The sequence below is a fragment of the Haliotis cracherodii genome, unplaced genomic scaffold (assembly GCF_022045235.1).
Source record: "Haliotis cracherodii isolate W230 unplaced genomic scaffold, xgHalCrac1.p SCAF_24, whole genome shotgun sequence".
NCBI classification, from domain to species: domain Eukaryota; kingdom Metazoa; phylum Mollusca; class Gastropoda; order Lepetellida; family Haliotidae; genus Haliotis; species Haliotis cracherodii.
This window is the reverse complement of record NW_027266280.1, coordinates 7,568,311-7,586,683: the sequence shown is the minus strand read 5'-3', so window position 1 is coordinate 7,586,683 and position 18,373 is coordinate 7,568,311. Positions and strand designations below refer to the sequence as shown.

The window sequence follows — 18,373 nt, the reverse complement described above, 5'->3', positions numbered from 1 at the left end:
GCAGCCACACACACCCACACACGTGCATGCACGTCGCTATATAAGTGCAATAATCTTGGACGCAACGTTAGACCTAATTTCACCTCACCTCACCATACCTTATGCCAAGAAGTATGGACTTGTATTTGAATACACCAGAATTCAATGAAATACGGTACTGGAGTCACGGTACCGATAATTCTGACATTATCCCAGAGTATCAGAGTAGATGCTTACTTCTTTATCATGGGAATCAATACATACCTTACTTACTTACTTACTTTGGAGATTTAACGTGCGCTTTCCGACTGATGCGTATTTCGCACACGGGCCCGGCCAGGCCATTTAATGTGTTTCCGAAAGGGGCGAAGGTGGTCTGTGCAACCCTAAGAGGGGGCTTTAGGGGTTGCTTATATATAATTTGGGAATTTTGAGATTTGGAATAGATGCCGATGGGGTTGGGGAGGAGAACTAAGGGAGCTGGGTATGGTGGATGTTTGTTTGTTTATGTGATTTTGATTTGGTAGGTTATTATGTTTTTAGATGCGTTTTATTAGTTCCGTTTTTCTTAAGAATACGCCTAAGGCCTTGAAGTTTTCTAGTTTATTTTGTAAACATATATATTTGGACAATACATACCAGAATGCAGAGAGCGTATATAATGTATACAAGTAAAAGCAACAGTAGTGATAAGATAGCAAGTGAAGCCAACAGTTGGTTAGCGCTGATGGTGATTAGCAATGGACAAATCGAAGGAAGGAGTTAATTAGCACTGCTTGGAAATTAGCAATGGACAAACGGAAGCATGCTGAATTAATTAGCTTGATAGGGGGATAATGCTATACATAGATTGTGGCACAGATTAATTGAATCAATAAGTCCCAAGCACCGGGCAGAACGTTATGTCCCCTGGTCATTGTTCATGGCTGGCTTTTATCGCCTGATTTCAATAGCCACTTGTTTCCTTTGATGCTAGTTGAGTTGATTGGTGGACAAAACTTTGGTGGTTTAGCACATTATGGTATGGTCTTGGTTCTTGATAATGTGTTCGGAAATTGCAGATTTATGGCTCTGGTTTGTTGACAGAGGTCTGATGTACTTTGAGTCTGGTGTTGAGGAGTCTAAGGGTTTCTTCAATGTTTTGGTGGTCACAGTTGCATGGGATCTGGTATATATACATCCTTTGGGGTTCGGACTTGTGCTGCTGGAGCCTCTGACATTGGCTCATAGATGGATGTGTGTGGTCTTACCGGTGGAAAAGGTGACATCTATGCTCGTTGTGTTCTTAATGAGACGGTCAATTTGAAGACCGACGGGGACATGGTAGAGTATTGTGATTCTGATAGGCGATGGGCAGGTTTGAGCATGGGCTTGGAGTTCTTGAGTGCCTGGTTGATGCTTTTGTTGGCTAGGTTGGCAGGGTAACTATTGAGGGAAGTTAAAATTTCCTTGAGATGGTTCAGTTCACTTCTGAAGGCATCAGCCTGGCAAATGATTTTGAAGGGCGGGTGAGGACAGCGACCAATCTACCCCTTCCCTTCCCAGACGTGACCCTCAAAACTACAGAAGATGGACTAAACACACCAGTATCCCAACACTGAAAGACCAGTACATCCACTACAGTTGAGCAGCAAGTAATTAAAGACATGTCGTCCCTCGGCGAGGTCAGTGCATTCCAGTGACTTTGGAATCTATACGTGAGGTACGGAATCATAAGCTTTTCTGTTGTCTACCATGTTTATAACCAGCAGTTGATCCTTGCAACCCTAACATCTCTTTCTGGCTCCTTTCTGCTCCATGTAAATAATATCATTGGAAGCGCAATATGATGACACAAGATATGTAAGACACCCTGTAAATAAATATAAGGAAGAGCATATATGGATGTCAACTTCTTTATTATGAGGTACACAACGTTTCGGACTATATGCTTACTCCTTCATGAGGTGAATGAACAACAACAACTGGCGACGAAGGAAACTACAAGAAGCCATTGACATCAGGAGACACCAGCCAGCCATGAACCGTGCCAGGGAACCTATCTGCCTAGTGCTTGGGACTTATTGCTTCGATCTTTGTCGGGGCTAATTGCCTAGCTGGCTTCAATTTGCCGCTTGCTATGTCCATTCTTACACCTATCAGTGCCAATTACCCCATATATCCTCTTCCTTATGTGTATCACTTCTAAATACCTTTCAAAGACCCTGTAAACAGTGTGTATTGTGTGTTCGGACAAGTAATAGAGCGGACGTTTTGGGGATCAGTCAAATCACCTTTCTTTGGGAGAAGAATTGTTCGACCTTGTCACAATCAAGGTGGAACATCCTCTTTTTGAAAAACAGAATTTAATCAGTTAAGTAATGGTGTTTAGACACTGTTATGAGAACAGTTTCCAATAGCAGTTTCGAATACAACAGCCCCTGGCTCCGTATTATATTTCGATTTTTTCATTACTTTTTTCAAGCAATCAGGTGTAATGAAACACAAGAATGGTGACCTCATTTTGTCGTGTACATTATCATTGTAATCCCCTAACCCTGGTCCCTTGAGGTTGCAGTTGCTGGATGTAGACAATAACTGTTTCCAAAACCTTTCACTGAAATTCATGGTTGTGTTTTCTTATCATTGCCATTGGTTCCATTTAATTGCCTATAAAAAAAATTCATTAGTTTTGTTTTATTTTGCCTTATGAAAATGTTTTTCTTGTCCCATTTTCTTTATTGTCCAAATCTGAACAAAAAAAAAACAAGAATTTGATTCAGAGTTTTCACGTCTGTTACTTCTTATCATGTTTTTAATTCTTTTCAAATTGATTTTTGACGTTTTGGCTTTGATTGTCCTGGGGAACATAATTTCAAGCAAAATTCTATCCAAGTTATATCTTTCTCTGTTAGTTTTATTTGGAACCGGTTTTTCTTTTGAAGTTTGGTTTATTGCCCATTTTTGGTTCATTGTCTTTGGAAACTGTATGGAGTTCATCCAGTCTTCGAGCAGCAGCATACACACAGCACTTAATGTCTTCCAAAGAACAGTCCGCATCGAGAGTGACAGAACAATGTTAGTTAACTTATCATGGGATTTGGCATCGTTTCTTAATCGGCGAATCACATATTTGAAAATATAATGACATGAACAAAATATACAACGTAATGACCATGTAACCTTATATGCAATCCATGGATCATTAGAAAGATCCTTGACAGAAGAAAGGGAATCAGGAGAAAACTCAACATCAAGGAGGCCAACATCAGGGATTCATTCATGTGTGGGTCATCAGTGACAACTGCATCAGGTAATTTAACAGGAATAACGTGAACGCAATTTCGGCTCTGCTACTGTTGAAACTGAGGGTTGATGCAAAGGTGCCTGACGATTTAGCTCACCAGGTTCATGGCGTATATGAAACTTTAGTCACCGGGGCTGGTCGCAAATATTCTGTTCTTCAGGTTTGAATACATCGGCTTGCCTTTGTCCTCTTGCTGCTTTAATGATATGCCATTTTTTAGTGTTATTTCTGGCCATCCTTTGTTTTTTATCATCATGTTTCATTTTTCCGGACAAGGTAATGGTAAATTTTAGAAACTTTGACAAAAATTACCCAGATATGACAACTTTTCATGGAATGTTACATGAGATGACGTTTCTTTTGCGGTTCAGTATATAACGAGGATCCGCAAAGGAGATGCTTTCAGGCTCCATCGATGAAATGTTTTCTTTCTCAATAACCTGTTGACTAACATTCCCAATACGCTCATATAGATGTTTCCCAATGTGTCACCGCGTCTCTGTAGATTAACATTGCTGCAAGTCATCTGGCACTATATGACAGACTGGGTGGTTTTCTCAAATACTGTATCTATACATTGTTTCTAAAGAGACTTCGAAAATACGTCCTAAATATCCATTATCCAAGAATGACATTATATGACAAAGTTATTATTACTCTCGTATGTCAAGCGCAGATTTACATGAACACCCAACTCAGACACTGTACACTAACTCCGACCAGTCCATGATTTATCCCCTCAGTGCCGAGCGCCATACAGGGTAACAACAAGTGCCATCTTTTAACGTTTTTGGTATGAGTGGATCGAACCACCGATCTCCCGATCCCCGGGCAGACACTCTATCCATTGCACCACACAGGAAGTTGCATTGATAATATATATTAAATAGCAGGGATGATAAAGTATTTCGGTTCTATGTTAAATGATGCATCTATATGCCACATGGAAACGATGCATGAGAATGTTGCATTAAACTGTTATATTAAACTATTGCACATTGCTTTAAAAAGTTTTATGGTAGACATGTGGAGGACAAATTTGACGCATCAGTGACAAAAATTATGTCCGATGCAATTCCCCTATTTTGACTATATGTTCCAGTGCTTTTTCAGGTGAACAATTTACTTGACTTTGCATGTGTTTGTGACGGATGCCACCGGTGGGGCAGGATACGCTCACCTTTTCGCGAACACCTGGTATCATTTATACTATTTGATAGTGATTCATAAACACATGATCATGATATACTCGGAATCTGCTTTAGGCAGAGATTTCTATTGGATATGGAAATGGTTTTGTCGCTTCTATTTGTATTAGATAGATTGTAGGGAAGGTTGAAACATCCGGAGATGTTCTCGGGCTGAAGACTGGCGTTTCTATATCTGAACATCCCGGTAATAAGCACGTGCGTTCCGGAAACTCTCCTCCACAGAGAAAAGGGGAGTGTAGTTGAGCAAGGTGCGCGCTTTGACGTTGCTCAGTTTGATGGTGGTGTTGGCGAAGCGTAGGGCGCTGGAGGAGACGCCGATGTCGATTTTGATTAAGGGAGATAGGAGAAACAGAAGGCACTCCGCCAAGTACAATAGCACGAACATCATCCAGAAAGGGAACCTGATGGGGGATGGTCGTATACCCTTCTCCGCCAGAAAGGGGATCACCTGGCTGTATATGTCGCTAACTGGGGTGTCGTCCGTGATGAAGTAAGCCTCACCAGCAGCAGCAGGGTTGGTACGGACGGCCTTCTCGGCGCAGATGAAGGCCCAGGCGTTGTTGCCCACGTAGGCGTGCTGGTGGAGTGCCTTGCCGTTTCCTGTCTGGATGAGGATGCCGGCAGTCCTCTTCACCACCTTCATGAGCTGCGTGACGTAGTGGCGGTCCAGTTCGCCGTAGAAGACGTAGGGTCGTAGGGCGGCCGTCTTGAGTACGCCACCTACATCGACGGAAAGCAACTCATAGAAACTCATCGGTGCAGTGAAACACCATAAATTTAAACAATATCGTTTCCAGTCCAAACGTCAGGTTAAAAACACATTTCTGGATTAACGAGTGAGGCTGGTGTTTGGATTTACGCCGCTTATGGTTTTATCCCCAAAATAAAAGAAATTAATTTCGTTTTTGTTCTCAAATTCCTTAATGGCATCTTTATTATAACAAAACTAGGGTTATATTTCTTCGTTATATATGGGGGCGGTCGGGTAGCCTGGTGGTTAAAGCGTCGGCTCGTCACGCCGAAGATCCGGGTTCGATTCCCGACATGGGTACAATATGTGAAGCCCATTTCTGGTGTCCCCTGCCGTGGTATTGTTGGAGTATTGCTAAAAGCTGCTTAAAACCATACTCACTCACTCTTTTGTTATATCAGGTGATGCAAGGCGTGTACCTGTGTCCAACTGGCAGTCGTTTTCATGCAGTACCATACTCTCTGCCTGGAGCTTGGTCTTGGCATAACCCTCGTGGAAATACGTCTTGGGAGGCTTCATGTTGTCCTCGGTGCCATCGACAATGTCGTCGTACCCCAGCACAACCTCAACAGTGCTGCAGTAGATGAGGCATTCCACCCCATCCTTGATGCAGGCGTCTATCACCTGTCGAGTTCCTGTAAAACATAGAAGTGTCAAACCCCATTCTTGTACAACAAAGATATGTCACACATTGTTCCTGTACAACATATGTATGTCACACATTGTTCCTGTACAACATACATGTATATGTCAAACATAATTCCCGTACAACATATATGTCACATATTATTCCGTTACAATATAGATACATATATGTCGAGCACTGTGCCTGTACAACATAAATATGTCACACATTGTTTCTGTACAACAAAGATATGTAACATATGAAATGTCGCAGTACAGGCGTCAAGAACAAATAATGAAATTGTTGTCTCTTGCTACAAGCATAACACTCTCCCTACATATGTTTATATATTTGAATGAAAACATTAATTCCGTCAGTAATCATACGGTGACACGGCCTCAGTATGTAATTGTATTGCAACCGCCATATTAAACCAAATCCCTACCTTATACATGTTTTTATGTTTTTTCAATACTGGTACATTTCTTGTCTTGTCAAAATTCTATGTCCATAATAATGACCACTTCTCGGATTCTTTGTTAAGACAAGAAGTGCACGGGTTATCCCGGTAAAATCGTACATTAAATACATATAAAGAGGTAGGACTCCAGAATCCTGTCGTTTCACATTGTTGCCTATACAACATATATATGTCACACACTGTAATTTATGTATCCGTTTGCGAGACGTGTCTGTTGTCTCACCTTCCACGTTTATTTTTTCCATAGCCTGGTTGTCAGGGAAACTGCCAACACTGACGAGACTGGCCAGATGGAAGACTGACTTAGCTCCCCTGAACGCCCGGCGAAGTAGGTCTGTGTTAGTGACGTCACCGCACATAGAAATCACAGGTTTTGCTTCTTTATGTCCTGTCCATGATATAATAATAAAAATAATCATGTTGATATTGATAATCAAATTGATGATGATAATTTTATTATGACTGAGCGTTTTGTTGTAATTATAATAGAATTGGAATATAATATTCTCGATAACCGAGGATGGCTCAGTTGGCATTAACACCTTCTAACGCTTCTTCTTCTTGCGCTTCTCCTTCATATGCTTCTAGTGCTTCCTATGCTCCTAATATTTTTTCTATTTCAAATGCTTAGTCTTATGCTTCTTTTTATGGTTCTGCTTCAAATGTTTCTCCACCCTATGATTCATCTGCCTTGATTCTTCTAATCTTTCTTCTTATGATTTTCTTCTTCTTCTACTTCTTTTGCTCCTTCTGACGCTTTTCTTCTCATGTTTTTTTCTGTGTTTCGTCTTCTAATGCTTTTTTCCTTCTTCATTTCCTTCTTCTAAGGCTTGTTTTTATGCTTCTGATGCTGCTAATGCTTCAAGTGTGATGCTTAAAAAAATCCTCTTCAAATGTTTCTTCTGCTCATTCTTCATCTTCCTATGTTTCTAATGCTTCTTCTGCATTGTCATTTTGTTTTTAAGGCTTTTAAGGCCTCTAATGCTTCTTCAAATGCTTCTTTTTATTCTAACCCTTCTCCTTCCTCTCCTTCTCCTGTTTCTTGTTTTTATACCTCTTGTTCTTTTACGCTTCTGTTTATGCTTCTAAATCTTATGCTTTTTTATGATGCTTCTATTAATGCCTATTTTACTGATTGTTAATGTTTCTTCGAGTGTTTCTTCTTCTATTGCTTCGTCGTCTTCTTCTTCTTCCTAATGCTACAAATGATTTTAATGATGTTGACGACGATAATGATGATACATATATGCAACAGCCAAAGAAAACTAACTACGTGTCTCTGTGATAACATCGGAGTTAATTTTCAACAGCACATAAACTTATCTGATGCCAACAAAATGAACATTGAAACGTAGTATAAAACATGCTCATAAGATTCCCATAATTGAACAAGCTATTCGGCTATTCAAGGTTGTGAATGGTTACCCTAATTAAAATGAGACAATGTCCCACTTTCTCAAAGGTCACAACGTCACAACATTTAGATATGACCGGATATGCTCGGCCATCAGTATTGCATTATCCCTCGTCGTGAGGGCGGTATCCACGAATTAAAAAATTATCAATTTCTTGCGTCCACAACATGTTAAATATAAGTGGTCATTACGCTGCCAGATATTCTTTGATACAAAAAATGATGGATTTGCTTTCTTATTGTACCCTTCACAACTCACCAAGTTTGTTCTCGTACGGAATGGCGTCAAGTACCCGGATCTCAGTCACGTGACCAGCGTTCGTTTGAAGAAGTTTGATGAGGTGTTGCCCCAAGCAACCAGATCCTCCCGTCACAACCACGGGGTACTCGGATGTCATCGTGGAGAGGTCAGTGGAGATGAAGACAGGAACCCTAAATCAAATAAAATACATTGTATAACAGGATTTGGGAAGGGAGAGATTGGGTCGCCTTCCATTGAATGATTTAAGGTTGTAACACATATTTGATATAGGGTATCAAGGAAGAGAATATATGAATGTCAACTTCTTTATTATGAGGAACACAACGTTTCGGAGGTTATACTTCCATATATTCACTTCCTTATGTGTATCACATCTAAAAGGCTTTCAAAGACCTAAAAGGTATCAAATAATTATTGAATTGCTTTGATCGTTTGTTAATTATAGGGAAGCTTCATCCTGAAGAGAAAAGATGAGGTGAGGTGAAGTGAGATGAAAATGAAATGTGGTATTACGTCGCGCTAAGATTATTTCACTCACAGCAACGTGCATGCACGTGTGTGTGTCTGTGTGTGTCTCTGTGTGTGTGTGTGTGCGTGCGTGCGCGCGCGCATGTGTGTTTGTGTGTGTGTGTGTGTGTTGGTGTTAGTGTTAGTGTGTGTTAGTGTTAGTGTGTGTTAGTGTTAGTGTGTGTGTGTGTGTGTTGGTGTGTGTGTGTGCGTGCCTGCGTGCGTGCGTGCGTGGGGGGGCTGGGATCGTAGGGTGCTGCTTGTACGGGGCGCTAGCCTACTGAGACTGACACACATTGTAACGACTTCGTGTTAGTAAAAAAAAGATGTGTAACATTATATGCATCACCCATAAAGGAACAGACCATATAATAGGTTTCTCGGTAGGATAAAAAAACTTTATCCGTTGGTCTTATTTACGGTTAAAGATGCATGATATATAAATAAGGCCAGGTAGGTAGTTCCAGTGTTCACAAACAGACATGGCGTCGCCCTTGTCTATCAATGAATAATATTGGTACGTCAAACCTGTGTTTGATATCACTATCAAATAGTATTAAGTACTGAAAACAGGTGACTAAAAAAATTTGTGTTGGATATATATACATTGCCTTTTGATACTGTCCGACTGACTGTACAATGGCCTTGTTTCTTAATATATTAATGGACACAAGGAAAACTAGCATTGTTTAGGTACCGTTTGTGAGAGAATACCTTATCTGAAGATAGAATTTAAGTGAATGAGAGAGTATGGTTTTAAGCCTATAATCATATCATCTCCATACCAACCATCTGTCTCATTGATATTTCGGTTAATGAGAACTTAAACGTTGCGTGTTTTCGGATCTGCAGTTGTAATTGAGTATTCGATACTCGGAAATTTTAACATTCGCCGGATGTTCCCGAAAGATTTCTGGGGTCCAATCATATTCAACAACGGGTGTCTGTCAGTCACACACTCCCATATATTTTACAACTAATATTATCTTCTTTGTGAACTTCGCATCAACAACCCCGTGAAGATCCGGGTTAGAATTGGTCTTCAGCAACCCATGCTTTTCCTAAAAGGCGACAAGCGAGATCGAATGGTCAGATTTGGTGACTTTGGTGATGCATGTCATCGTATCCAACTTGCAAAGATCGATGCTCGTATTGTCAATCACTGGATTATCTGGTCCAGAACCGATTATTTACGGACCGCCGCCACATCGCTGAAATATTACTAAATGCGGCGTTAAACAAGAACAAAGTCATCAACAAGAAATCGGCAAACCCTTATAGTCAATTGGAACCGACGGCGTTTTAGAATGCGATGAAGTCATCGCACAATGAATGATGTCAAATGCTTCCGTGATATCTAAACTCACCTGGTGTGCTGAATGTGAAAACAAACAACATCGAATTTGTTCTGATAAATATTGATTAAACTTAATATTTATTGAACGTGATGGCCATTTCGTCGAGCCGAATGACCAGTTGTACAAACATGGGATTCAGAAAAGTATCACACCCAGTGAAAAGTACGAAAGATTTCCGGACGATGTTTTTCAGTTACATCACAGTGTGTCAGCTTATTGTGTAGGAAACCCCAAAGAAGCGCTTTTTGGCGAAACGCACGAGCATAGGTGTCATAAAAGACCAAAGAAGGCAATCTGGATTATTTTTGTGTTGGATTAGATCAAGGGCCACTTTATGCCGAAATTTACCTCCTTACAAAGCTGAAACGTCTTGAAATATACTGTTCAAAAGGGCGTTTAACTCAACTTACTCACTACCTTATCGGTGTATGATGGTCCACTGGTTCCCCTTCTGTTTCCAGATTGCGCTTCTTTGTTGTCACGCTGTGACTTATTACAACCTTTCTGCTGCCGAACTAGCTCTGGTCTGTGTTGTATCTACTCCAGTCAGCAATGTACCATGGTCCCTAGTTCTTCTATCTCTGTCCCGTCTGCACTTTGCATCCAGACGTTCATTGGCAGCTGTAGTTGACGTTGATGTCTTCACCTCTGCCCCACGCGTGCCGTATCTACCTTGGTGACGTTGAGTACAAGTGTACTTTCACACCCTCATGTAACCTCCCAATACATGCAAACCATGTGAATATCTAGCTGATAGACACGGGTGTTTCTTAGTTATTGAGTGAGTGAACGCTTTCAATTTTATGAGAATATCATGCAAATAATGTCTCAGATTACCTGAAAAAAACATAGAAACGAAACATTATCTAAACACATGGTTAAAACAAAACTAATTTTCATATTTTTTGTTTGCATTCGTAAAACACAAGAGAATAATTATGTCGAATTTTGTATAAGTTTTTGATGTTTCTCAGTGATTGGTCCAACATAGACTGGAGCAGTCTCCATTGTATTAGAATAACGTATAAATAATGACTCACTATAGACAAACTATAACAAAACACAACTTAACAATGCTATCAACTAAACTGAGGGCCAAAAGAAACGTTATCAACATTAACTGATTTGCCACTTTGAAACAAAGATGCCAACCTGTTCAAAAACAGTAAAGAACACATCTCACGAATACAGCCTTCATGTTCTCTGTCGTTCTTTGCACGTGCTTAGCGGAATTTTGGAGATAGTGGTGTTTTTCAGCAATTTTTTAAAACATTCTTTCCCAAATTATCCCAAATTATCGTGCAACTTCCGGGTATAAATTTCTGTTACCTATCATTGGTTGCGATGATTAACACCAACGAACATGCCAAGACTGACCGCTGTCCAGAAGGAGAGAGCCATAGGTATGCTGCAGATGGGAGCGACACAGAGAGCGGTTGCCATTAACTTGAACTGCTCCAAGATGACCTATTACCAGACTAGCAGAACCACAAACAGACCACGGAGTGGCCGACCAAAGGTCACGACCCCGCAGGATGGCCGCTTTTTACGGGTTCTTCATCTGAGGAACAGATTTCTTACTGTGACGTCATCAGCTGCCAACAGCTTAGGACATCCGGTCAGCAGACAAACGGTGACCAGACGACTACGACATTATGGTCTCCGGGCTTATCGCCCTTTCAAGGGCATGACCTTGACCCGTCAACATCAAGTGCCAGATTGACGTGGTGCAGGCAAACTCAGCGATGGCAACAAAGGAAATGGCAGCGAGTGCTGTTTAGTGACGAGAGCAGGTTCCAACTCTTCAAACCTGATGGGCGGACGCGAGTTTATCGACGATGTGGTGAACGTACGGCTCCTTGTTGTGTCCAGGCGGTGGAGACTTACGGGGGCGTAAGTGTGATGGTCTGGGGCGGCATTTGCGGGGACGAGAAGACGGAACTTGTCATCATCAAAGGCAATCTGACAGCACAACGCTACATTGACAATATCTTACGGCCAGTGGTTCTTCCTTTCATCCAGCGTCAACAACGGACGGTGTTCCAACAAGATAACGACACGCCCCATAAAGCCCGTATTACTAGAGACTTCCTCAACGCCAACAACGTGACTGGCCTGCCGTGGCCAGCTCGATCACCAGATCTGTCACCCATAGAACATCTCTGGGACCAGCTGGGGCGTCGTCTTCGGAAACGTCAACATCCTCCCTTCACGTGAGGAATGGAATCGGATACCTGCAGTCGATGTGAGGACGCTTGTCTACTCAGTTCGACGCCGCATTCGAAGATGCATTGCCGCTCATGGAGGTCATATCCCGTATTGAACGGTTTGGGCCGTCGTCACCTTAAAGTTGTAACCAATGTTGTTGATCGAATACAGGACGAATGACCACTTGTCAAGAAATGTCCCTGTTGAAGGTCTACAATACAATTGTTATTGCTGCTTCAAATTGTGTTGGTCATATTTTATCCTAGAAATATCGTTGGTAACGTTTCTTTTGGCCGTCAGTTCAGTTTCCATAGGCATGTACGCATTTGGAACACACCAAGAAAGACAAAATAATATCTCGGATTTTTTTTATTGTTTCGCTGATTCCAGTCTAGGTTTAACGCAACGTTGAATACTATTTCAGTTATTACACAGCTGGTCAGCTGTATGTATGAGTGAAGCCTAAAGTGACGCAGATCGCATAGGTATACTTCTTTAAGATCCGGGGTAGAATAGGTCTTCAGCAACCCATGCTTGCCGTAAAAGGCGACTGAGCCTGTCGTAAGGGGCGACTAACGGGATCGGGTGGTCAGGCTCGCTGACTTGGTTGATGCATGTCATCGAATCCTTATTGCGTGGATCGATGCTCATGATGTTAGTCACTGGTCAAGACCGCCATCGTATAGCTGGAATATTGCTGAGTGTGGTGTTAAACCACATACAAACAAAACAAAGAAACAAATAATTGTAAAACGATCACGGGTATGGTGATGACAAACCAAGGGGCATATTCCGTCGATCAGCAACTGGACCAACCGCGGCCATCTAAATTCACGGATGTCCGTTTCAATATGAGGTACTGGCTTCTTTTTCGGCCCGTTTTAATACGGGATACTGGGTTCTATTCCGTCATGGATTCCTAAGTGTATTATGACACCATGGCAACCGTCCATTGATCCAAACTATTCACGGAGAAGTAAGAGTGGATGGCATTTATCTCTAAAATGTGACAAATCACAACACGATTCCTTTTCAATGGCAACTATTGCATATGTGTATTAACTCGATTATTCATTACTCATCCGTGAAGAGATAACCCGTTTAATAATGATCCGGATAAAACAGTGTTTAATAACATCGCGTGCGGTCCGGACTATGTTTGCTGAGTTGACATTACTTCACTTGAATGTATCACGTCCCTGTGTGTTGGCTGAAGCCTTTGATCTATCGCAGGACTGTCGAACACTTACACTGGATATGGAAAGAGTATTCGGTCACCTATTCATATATTGTCGTAATGAGTGAGTGAGTATGGTGTTTCGCATCGCCAGTAAAAAAAGTGCTAAACTGAATCATCATCACAACGCTCATCATCTTCTTACGACCTTGAACTTCGTGTTGGAAATGAGAGTAACCTCCCTTGAACCATGTGGACAGTCGTTAGAAATGTCATTCTTTAGTCACCCAATACAACCCGTGTCATGTTTTGTTGGCGCTTCAGTTGGTGTTCCTTACCTGTAATAACAATCAATTTCATAACATATGAACTTCTGCGTCGTATGAAATAACATCTTGAACATCTCTCGGGACTCCGCGCCCTGGTCGCATCTTCAGAAACAGTATTTTGACGCATTATCATCTACAAATGTTGAAACATTTATATCAGCGACGTACAATGTTAACTTTAGATCATGTGCAAAGTTTATGTGAGTAATCCATAAAGTACTACACTCGTTTCCATTAGATACTGTTACTATTACAAATTTCGCTTGTTAGGTACGTTTTGAAATTTGTTCGTTGTAACAAAAGGGATATCTAACGGGAACTCGTTTAGTAGTCAATGTGTATTACTAATAAAACGTCAGTGAGATCGACACTCAATAGAATGACCAGTCATCTCATTTGAACTTTAACGATAACAGTAACAACTGTAAGATATTACTGGAATAATAACTCACTCACTCACTCACTCACTCACTCGAATGGTTGTATTCTGCTGTGTGGACAAGCGCCCCTCAGCGTATTAGAATCCGCCGATTTCCTGTGGTCGATTATTTTCACTTACGACCTCATAATATGGGGTTTAAAAAAAAACTTCATAAAAATACATATATTTTAAGAAATAGTAAAAAACACGAGGATTGTGACAAAGAAGTAAACACTTCCTTGTGATTACTATGACAGGAATTATCTCATTTTCCCGAGGCAAGGGAGTTATCTGACTATAAAAGTCCAGTTTCCACCCTTGCCGAACTAGGCTGGAATTTCTGGGCTCGATCGTAGCGCCACCAGTGACTATTACGCGTTATGTCCCTACTATGTCCCTCCTATTGACCAAACAGATTCCACCTCTCATATCACTTGCATTTGCTTCAAACAAAATGGTGGTGCCAAGTGAAGACGAACTGATTGATAATCATGATCTATGGTGTAATAAAACGGGTCTTACTTCGCGAAGTGCATCAAATCACAGAGCACTTAAATTAAATATATTAAAAGATTGGGGAAATATCTGTTGACGCTAAGTTAACGGTACACATCCTTTGTTAATCCTGCATTCGACCGAAACGTAGTTTACTGTATATTAAAGTTAATTGATGGACAGTGGAAAGACCGGCTTGAAAGGCTACATTATATCTGTACAATGCGGTACTGATTAAAATAGTTTGACACGTGTTTAAAAACAACCATTTCGAACAGTTTACCAATGCAACAAATAAGATATATGGGTTTATAATATGACACTTCAGTTTTATCGCTTTTCAAAGAAAAGGCAGAGCATAAGCTATTTTCCATTCAGTTGAATAAAAACCTTTTTGCGGTGACAGACATGACAAATTAAACAATTAACTTAACACTTTACTGATTGTATGTTCTGGGTTGTTTTATCCTATTAGGGCAAATGTTTTTATTAGGGGACAAACATTAAATGATATCAGCTATTTCATCCTGTGAAGCTACTTTATTGTCTTAAGTAGAATTTGTGCCTTAAAATTAGGTAAAGGCATATTTTCGTCAGTTATACATAAAATAGAAACAAAATTACCATTCATTAGCTCTGCTGCATCTAAATCCGGAAAAATCGACAGTTCACCGTCATTTGGATTCTGCCTTGGAGCTGAAATGGAAGTTTGTGTAAAAAAGTTCTTTGGTGCGTTATTAATGTTGTTTCTTTGTTTCTTTCACAGCCGAATATCTCTTTCATACCCCTTTTAGGCTTTTTAAATTTTGTGTTTCATTTTCAAACAAAATCTATAGTGTAATAAAACGGGTCTTACTTCGCGAAGTGCATCAAATCACAAAGCACTTTAATTAAATATATGAAAAGATTTGGAAAATACCTGTTGACGCTAAGTTGACGGTACACATGCTTTGTTAATCCTGCATTCCACCGACATCTGCACGGTAGTTCACGAACCCGATGTCGATTGGACCATGCATAGACTGGTAAGTCCAGCCACAATATAACTCCATAATTCCAGCCTAGTTCGGCAAGGGTGGAAACTGGACTTTTATAGTCAATTAACTCACTTGCCTCAGGAAGATGCAGTTATCTATGCTTAAACACAACTTTAAATATGTTTTGACTATCATTCTGAGAAGGACTGATCCCGAACTGCCCGTTACCATTATTCTCATCCGACATTGTTGCACTTACACACTGTCATTATTTGGTCCGGATCGCCCTCCACTTTCAGAGGGACACAGATAACCGACATATCATTACGAAAACCAGTCGCAGTTGCACTTTGATTACATACCCAGCCAGTAGTGACAATCACGGAGACGACACTATCTCCTGAACGCTAGGGGTGCCCGTGTCCCTAATGCCCAGCAAAATAATAAACAGTCACGATATATTTGCAGTCATGTAGCCTTCTTATTTACTTGATTATTTGGAAGGGGCTCGAGGATAAAAGAGTTAGAGGTAAGAATAAAATTACTGTAACACATCATAATTGAATAACACTGTAATTACCAATCACTTTTAACAGACTTTAAGAAAATTTGTCATTTGTCAAAATGGCATTCTATAGATACACCTGGATAAGATTACACACCACTGCTTCCTTATTTATATAGTTTCTGATCTAAGTAACATTGTATCGGTATCAACTGTAGAAATCCCTATAAAGCTCGTCGACACACTTAGTAACATTGTATAAGTGTTAACCGGTGAAATCCCTATACACTCAAACCCCGTTGACTCACTAAGGCTGAGTGTGAATAATATTTAATCGTCTTGAAATATAGCTATATACATTAGTCCGTGTTAAGGTAAGCGAAAAAGGTTCAATTCTTAACTTAGTTTAGATACTGCTATCCTATCTCCTCTCACGTACCTTTCTACCTTTCTAGTGCACAGCCACTACTTTATCATCCGTCTCGTTCACTATGGAAAACAATGGTGAACATCCAATTCTTGTTGCAGATGCGGCGAATGAGAGTTGATAATTCTCTTTTTGGCAAAGAAATATTTCATTAATCATACCCTATACATTGAGGGGCAATCTCCTTTAAATGCGAAAGGACTTCTACACTGTAACCATTGTGAAATAGAGAAAAGTTCATTTTGCCATCTACGTTCTGCTAATGTTTCTAGTCCAGTTTCAATGTTGAGAAACTGGTATAAAGGAGTAAGTTAATTATTCGTGCTGTTTTCACCTGAAGTCTTTCCAGGTGTATACTTAACTCTTGCCCACGTCCATCCAAACTTTCATATGCATACTCAAAGTTTGGCCTTATTAATACTTTAATTCTATTTTAAGAAGTATGTTTCTATTCAATAGATACTTAATTTCATTCTTTAGAGAGAAAGGCTCAGTCTATGTTTTTTTCTAGATTGTACGATATTAAGCACTGTTTAGACCCACTAACGCTGTTAAGTTTGGATTCATTGACGTTTCTAATGAAGTGAGATTTTGGAAGCTTGGCCCATAGCTGTATCATCAGCAAAGAGTCTTGTTATGTATCTATTTAAATATATCGGCAATATGGTTTACACAAACAATGAGGAAAAAGGTCCCACGGCCGACCTTTTGGACCAGCCTCCAGTACTCGTGATTAATGGGGCCGTTACACAGGATGGCGACGTTTGTGCCTCTCGTGTGCGACCATAAAATTTGCCAGGTCGTCGTTCGAGGCTCAAAGGAGGCAGAATGGTTGCCTAGGTCGTTCCAAGTAAGGTGGTACACGGGAGGTTCAGACATCGCCATGGACGCTATGGTCGCCGTGAATTTTTCAACATGTTCAAAACAGTCGCACAAAGGTCGCCGAGAAGGTTGGTTGCTCAAAGGTGACTCAAAGGAGGCAGAAGGGAGGTACAAGCATTGTCGGTGTTGCAGAATGAAGGCACAGTGGTCGTCGAATGGTCGCCAGGTAAAAAATGCGTTCTGTTGCAAATTTTTCATGTCAATCTGGGCGATGCTTCTGCCTCCCTTCTGCCTCCTTTGGGCGACCAACAGCGTGCATTGAACGATGACTATGGCGACCGCTGTGCCTCCATTCGGCGACCACGGCAACCCTTGAGACACCATGGCAATCCTTCTGCCTCTTTTCTGGCTCCTTTGAGCTACCTGTAATGCCTCCACAGTCTGCCTATAAATAGAGGGCTTGTACCTGCAGTGTTTCACTGTGGTTGCAGAAGCTGAACAACTGCTGGAGCAGTTAAATAGAAACATGATTTTCTGGGTTCAGGCGACCATTGAGCGTCCTGGCTAGTTTTTGATCCCTCAAAGGTGGCACAAAGGTCGCAGCCATGTGTAAAATAGAGAGAGCTCCATTCACAAAGACCCTTTGATAACGATTACTTATATAATTACATGTCCACTCGAACAATCTTCCTTTAATATCATACATTTCGCATTTGTGCATAAACCCTCTATGCCAACTCTGTCAAAGGCCTTCGATACATCACATAAGACCATACAATACTGTTATTCACCATCTAGAACTTGGAATAGTTGGTGGTACAGTAAACTACGGTTATAACGAACTCGAAGGGACCACTAATTTGAGTTCGTAATAACCGTAGTTAGTTATAAGCATACATTCAGCATATACACAACAAATGGTCGGGACTAAATAATAAGTTCGTCATATGGGTCAGTTCGTTATAAGCGTAGTTTACTGTATATCTAAGTTAATTGATGGACAGTGGAATGACCAGCTTGAAAGGCTGCATTATATCTGAACAGTACGGTACTGATAAAAATTGTTTGACACGGTTTTTTTAAATACAACCATTTCAAACGGCTTACCAATGCAACTAACAAAGATATATGGGTTTAA

General features: G+C 40.7%; 1 protein-coding gene across 1 annotated transcript; it reads right to left on the bottom strand.

Annotated features, from left to right (window-relative positions):
* Window positions 1-3,508: 3,508 nt before the first annotated feature.
* On the bottom strand, window positions 3,509-8,171 carry LOC139472401 (3 beta-hydroxysteroid dehydrogenase type 7-like). The gene is made up of 4 exons (XM_071254878.1): window positions 8,007-8,171; window positions 6,557-6,721; window positions 5,647-5,862; window positions 3,509-5,196 (listed from the first exon to the last, which is right to left on the bottom strand). Exons 1-4 carry the CDS (start codon window positions 8,143-8,145, stop codon window positions 4,643-4,645), a joined length of 1,074 nt encoding a protein of 357 aa, XP_071110979.1. The 5' UTR covers window positions 8,146-8,171; the 3' UTR covers window positions 3,509-4,642.
* Window positions 8,172-18,373: the final 10,202 nt, after the last annotated feature.

What these genes read in the sequence shown, in the direction of transcription:
- LOC139472401 (XM_071254878.1), bottom strand. Translation starts at nt 8,145, where the DNA reads ATGACATCCGAGTACCCCGTGGTTGTGACGGGAGGATCTGGTTGCTTG. An exon ending in GGAAAAAATAAACGTGGAAG is followed by an intron (nt 5,863 to 6,556) that starts GTGAGACAACAG and finishes TATGTTTTACAG; the next exon opens with GAACTCGACAGGTGATAGAC. An exon ending in CGACTGCCAGTTGGACACAG is followed by an intron (nt 5,197 to 5,646) that starts GTACACGCCTTG and finishes CCGTCGATGTAG; the next exon opens with GTGGCGTACTCAAGACGGCC.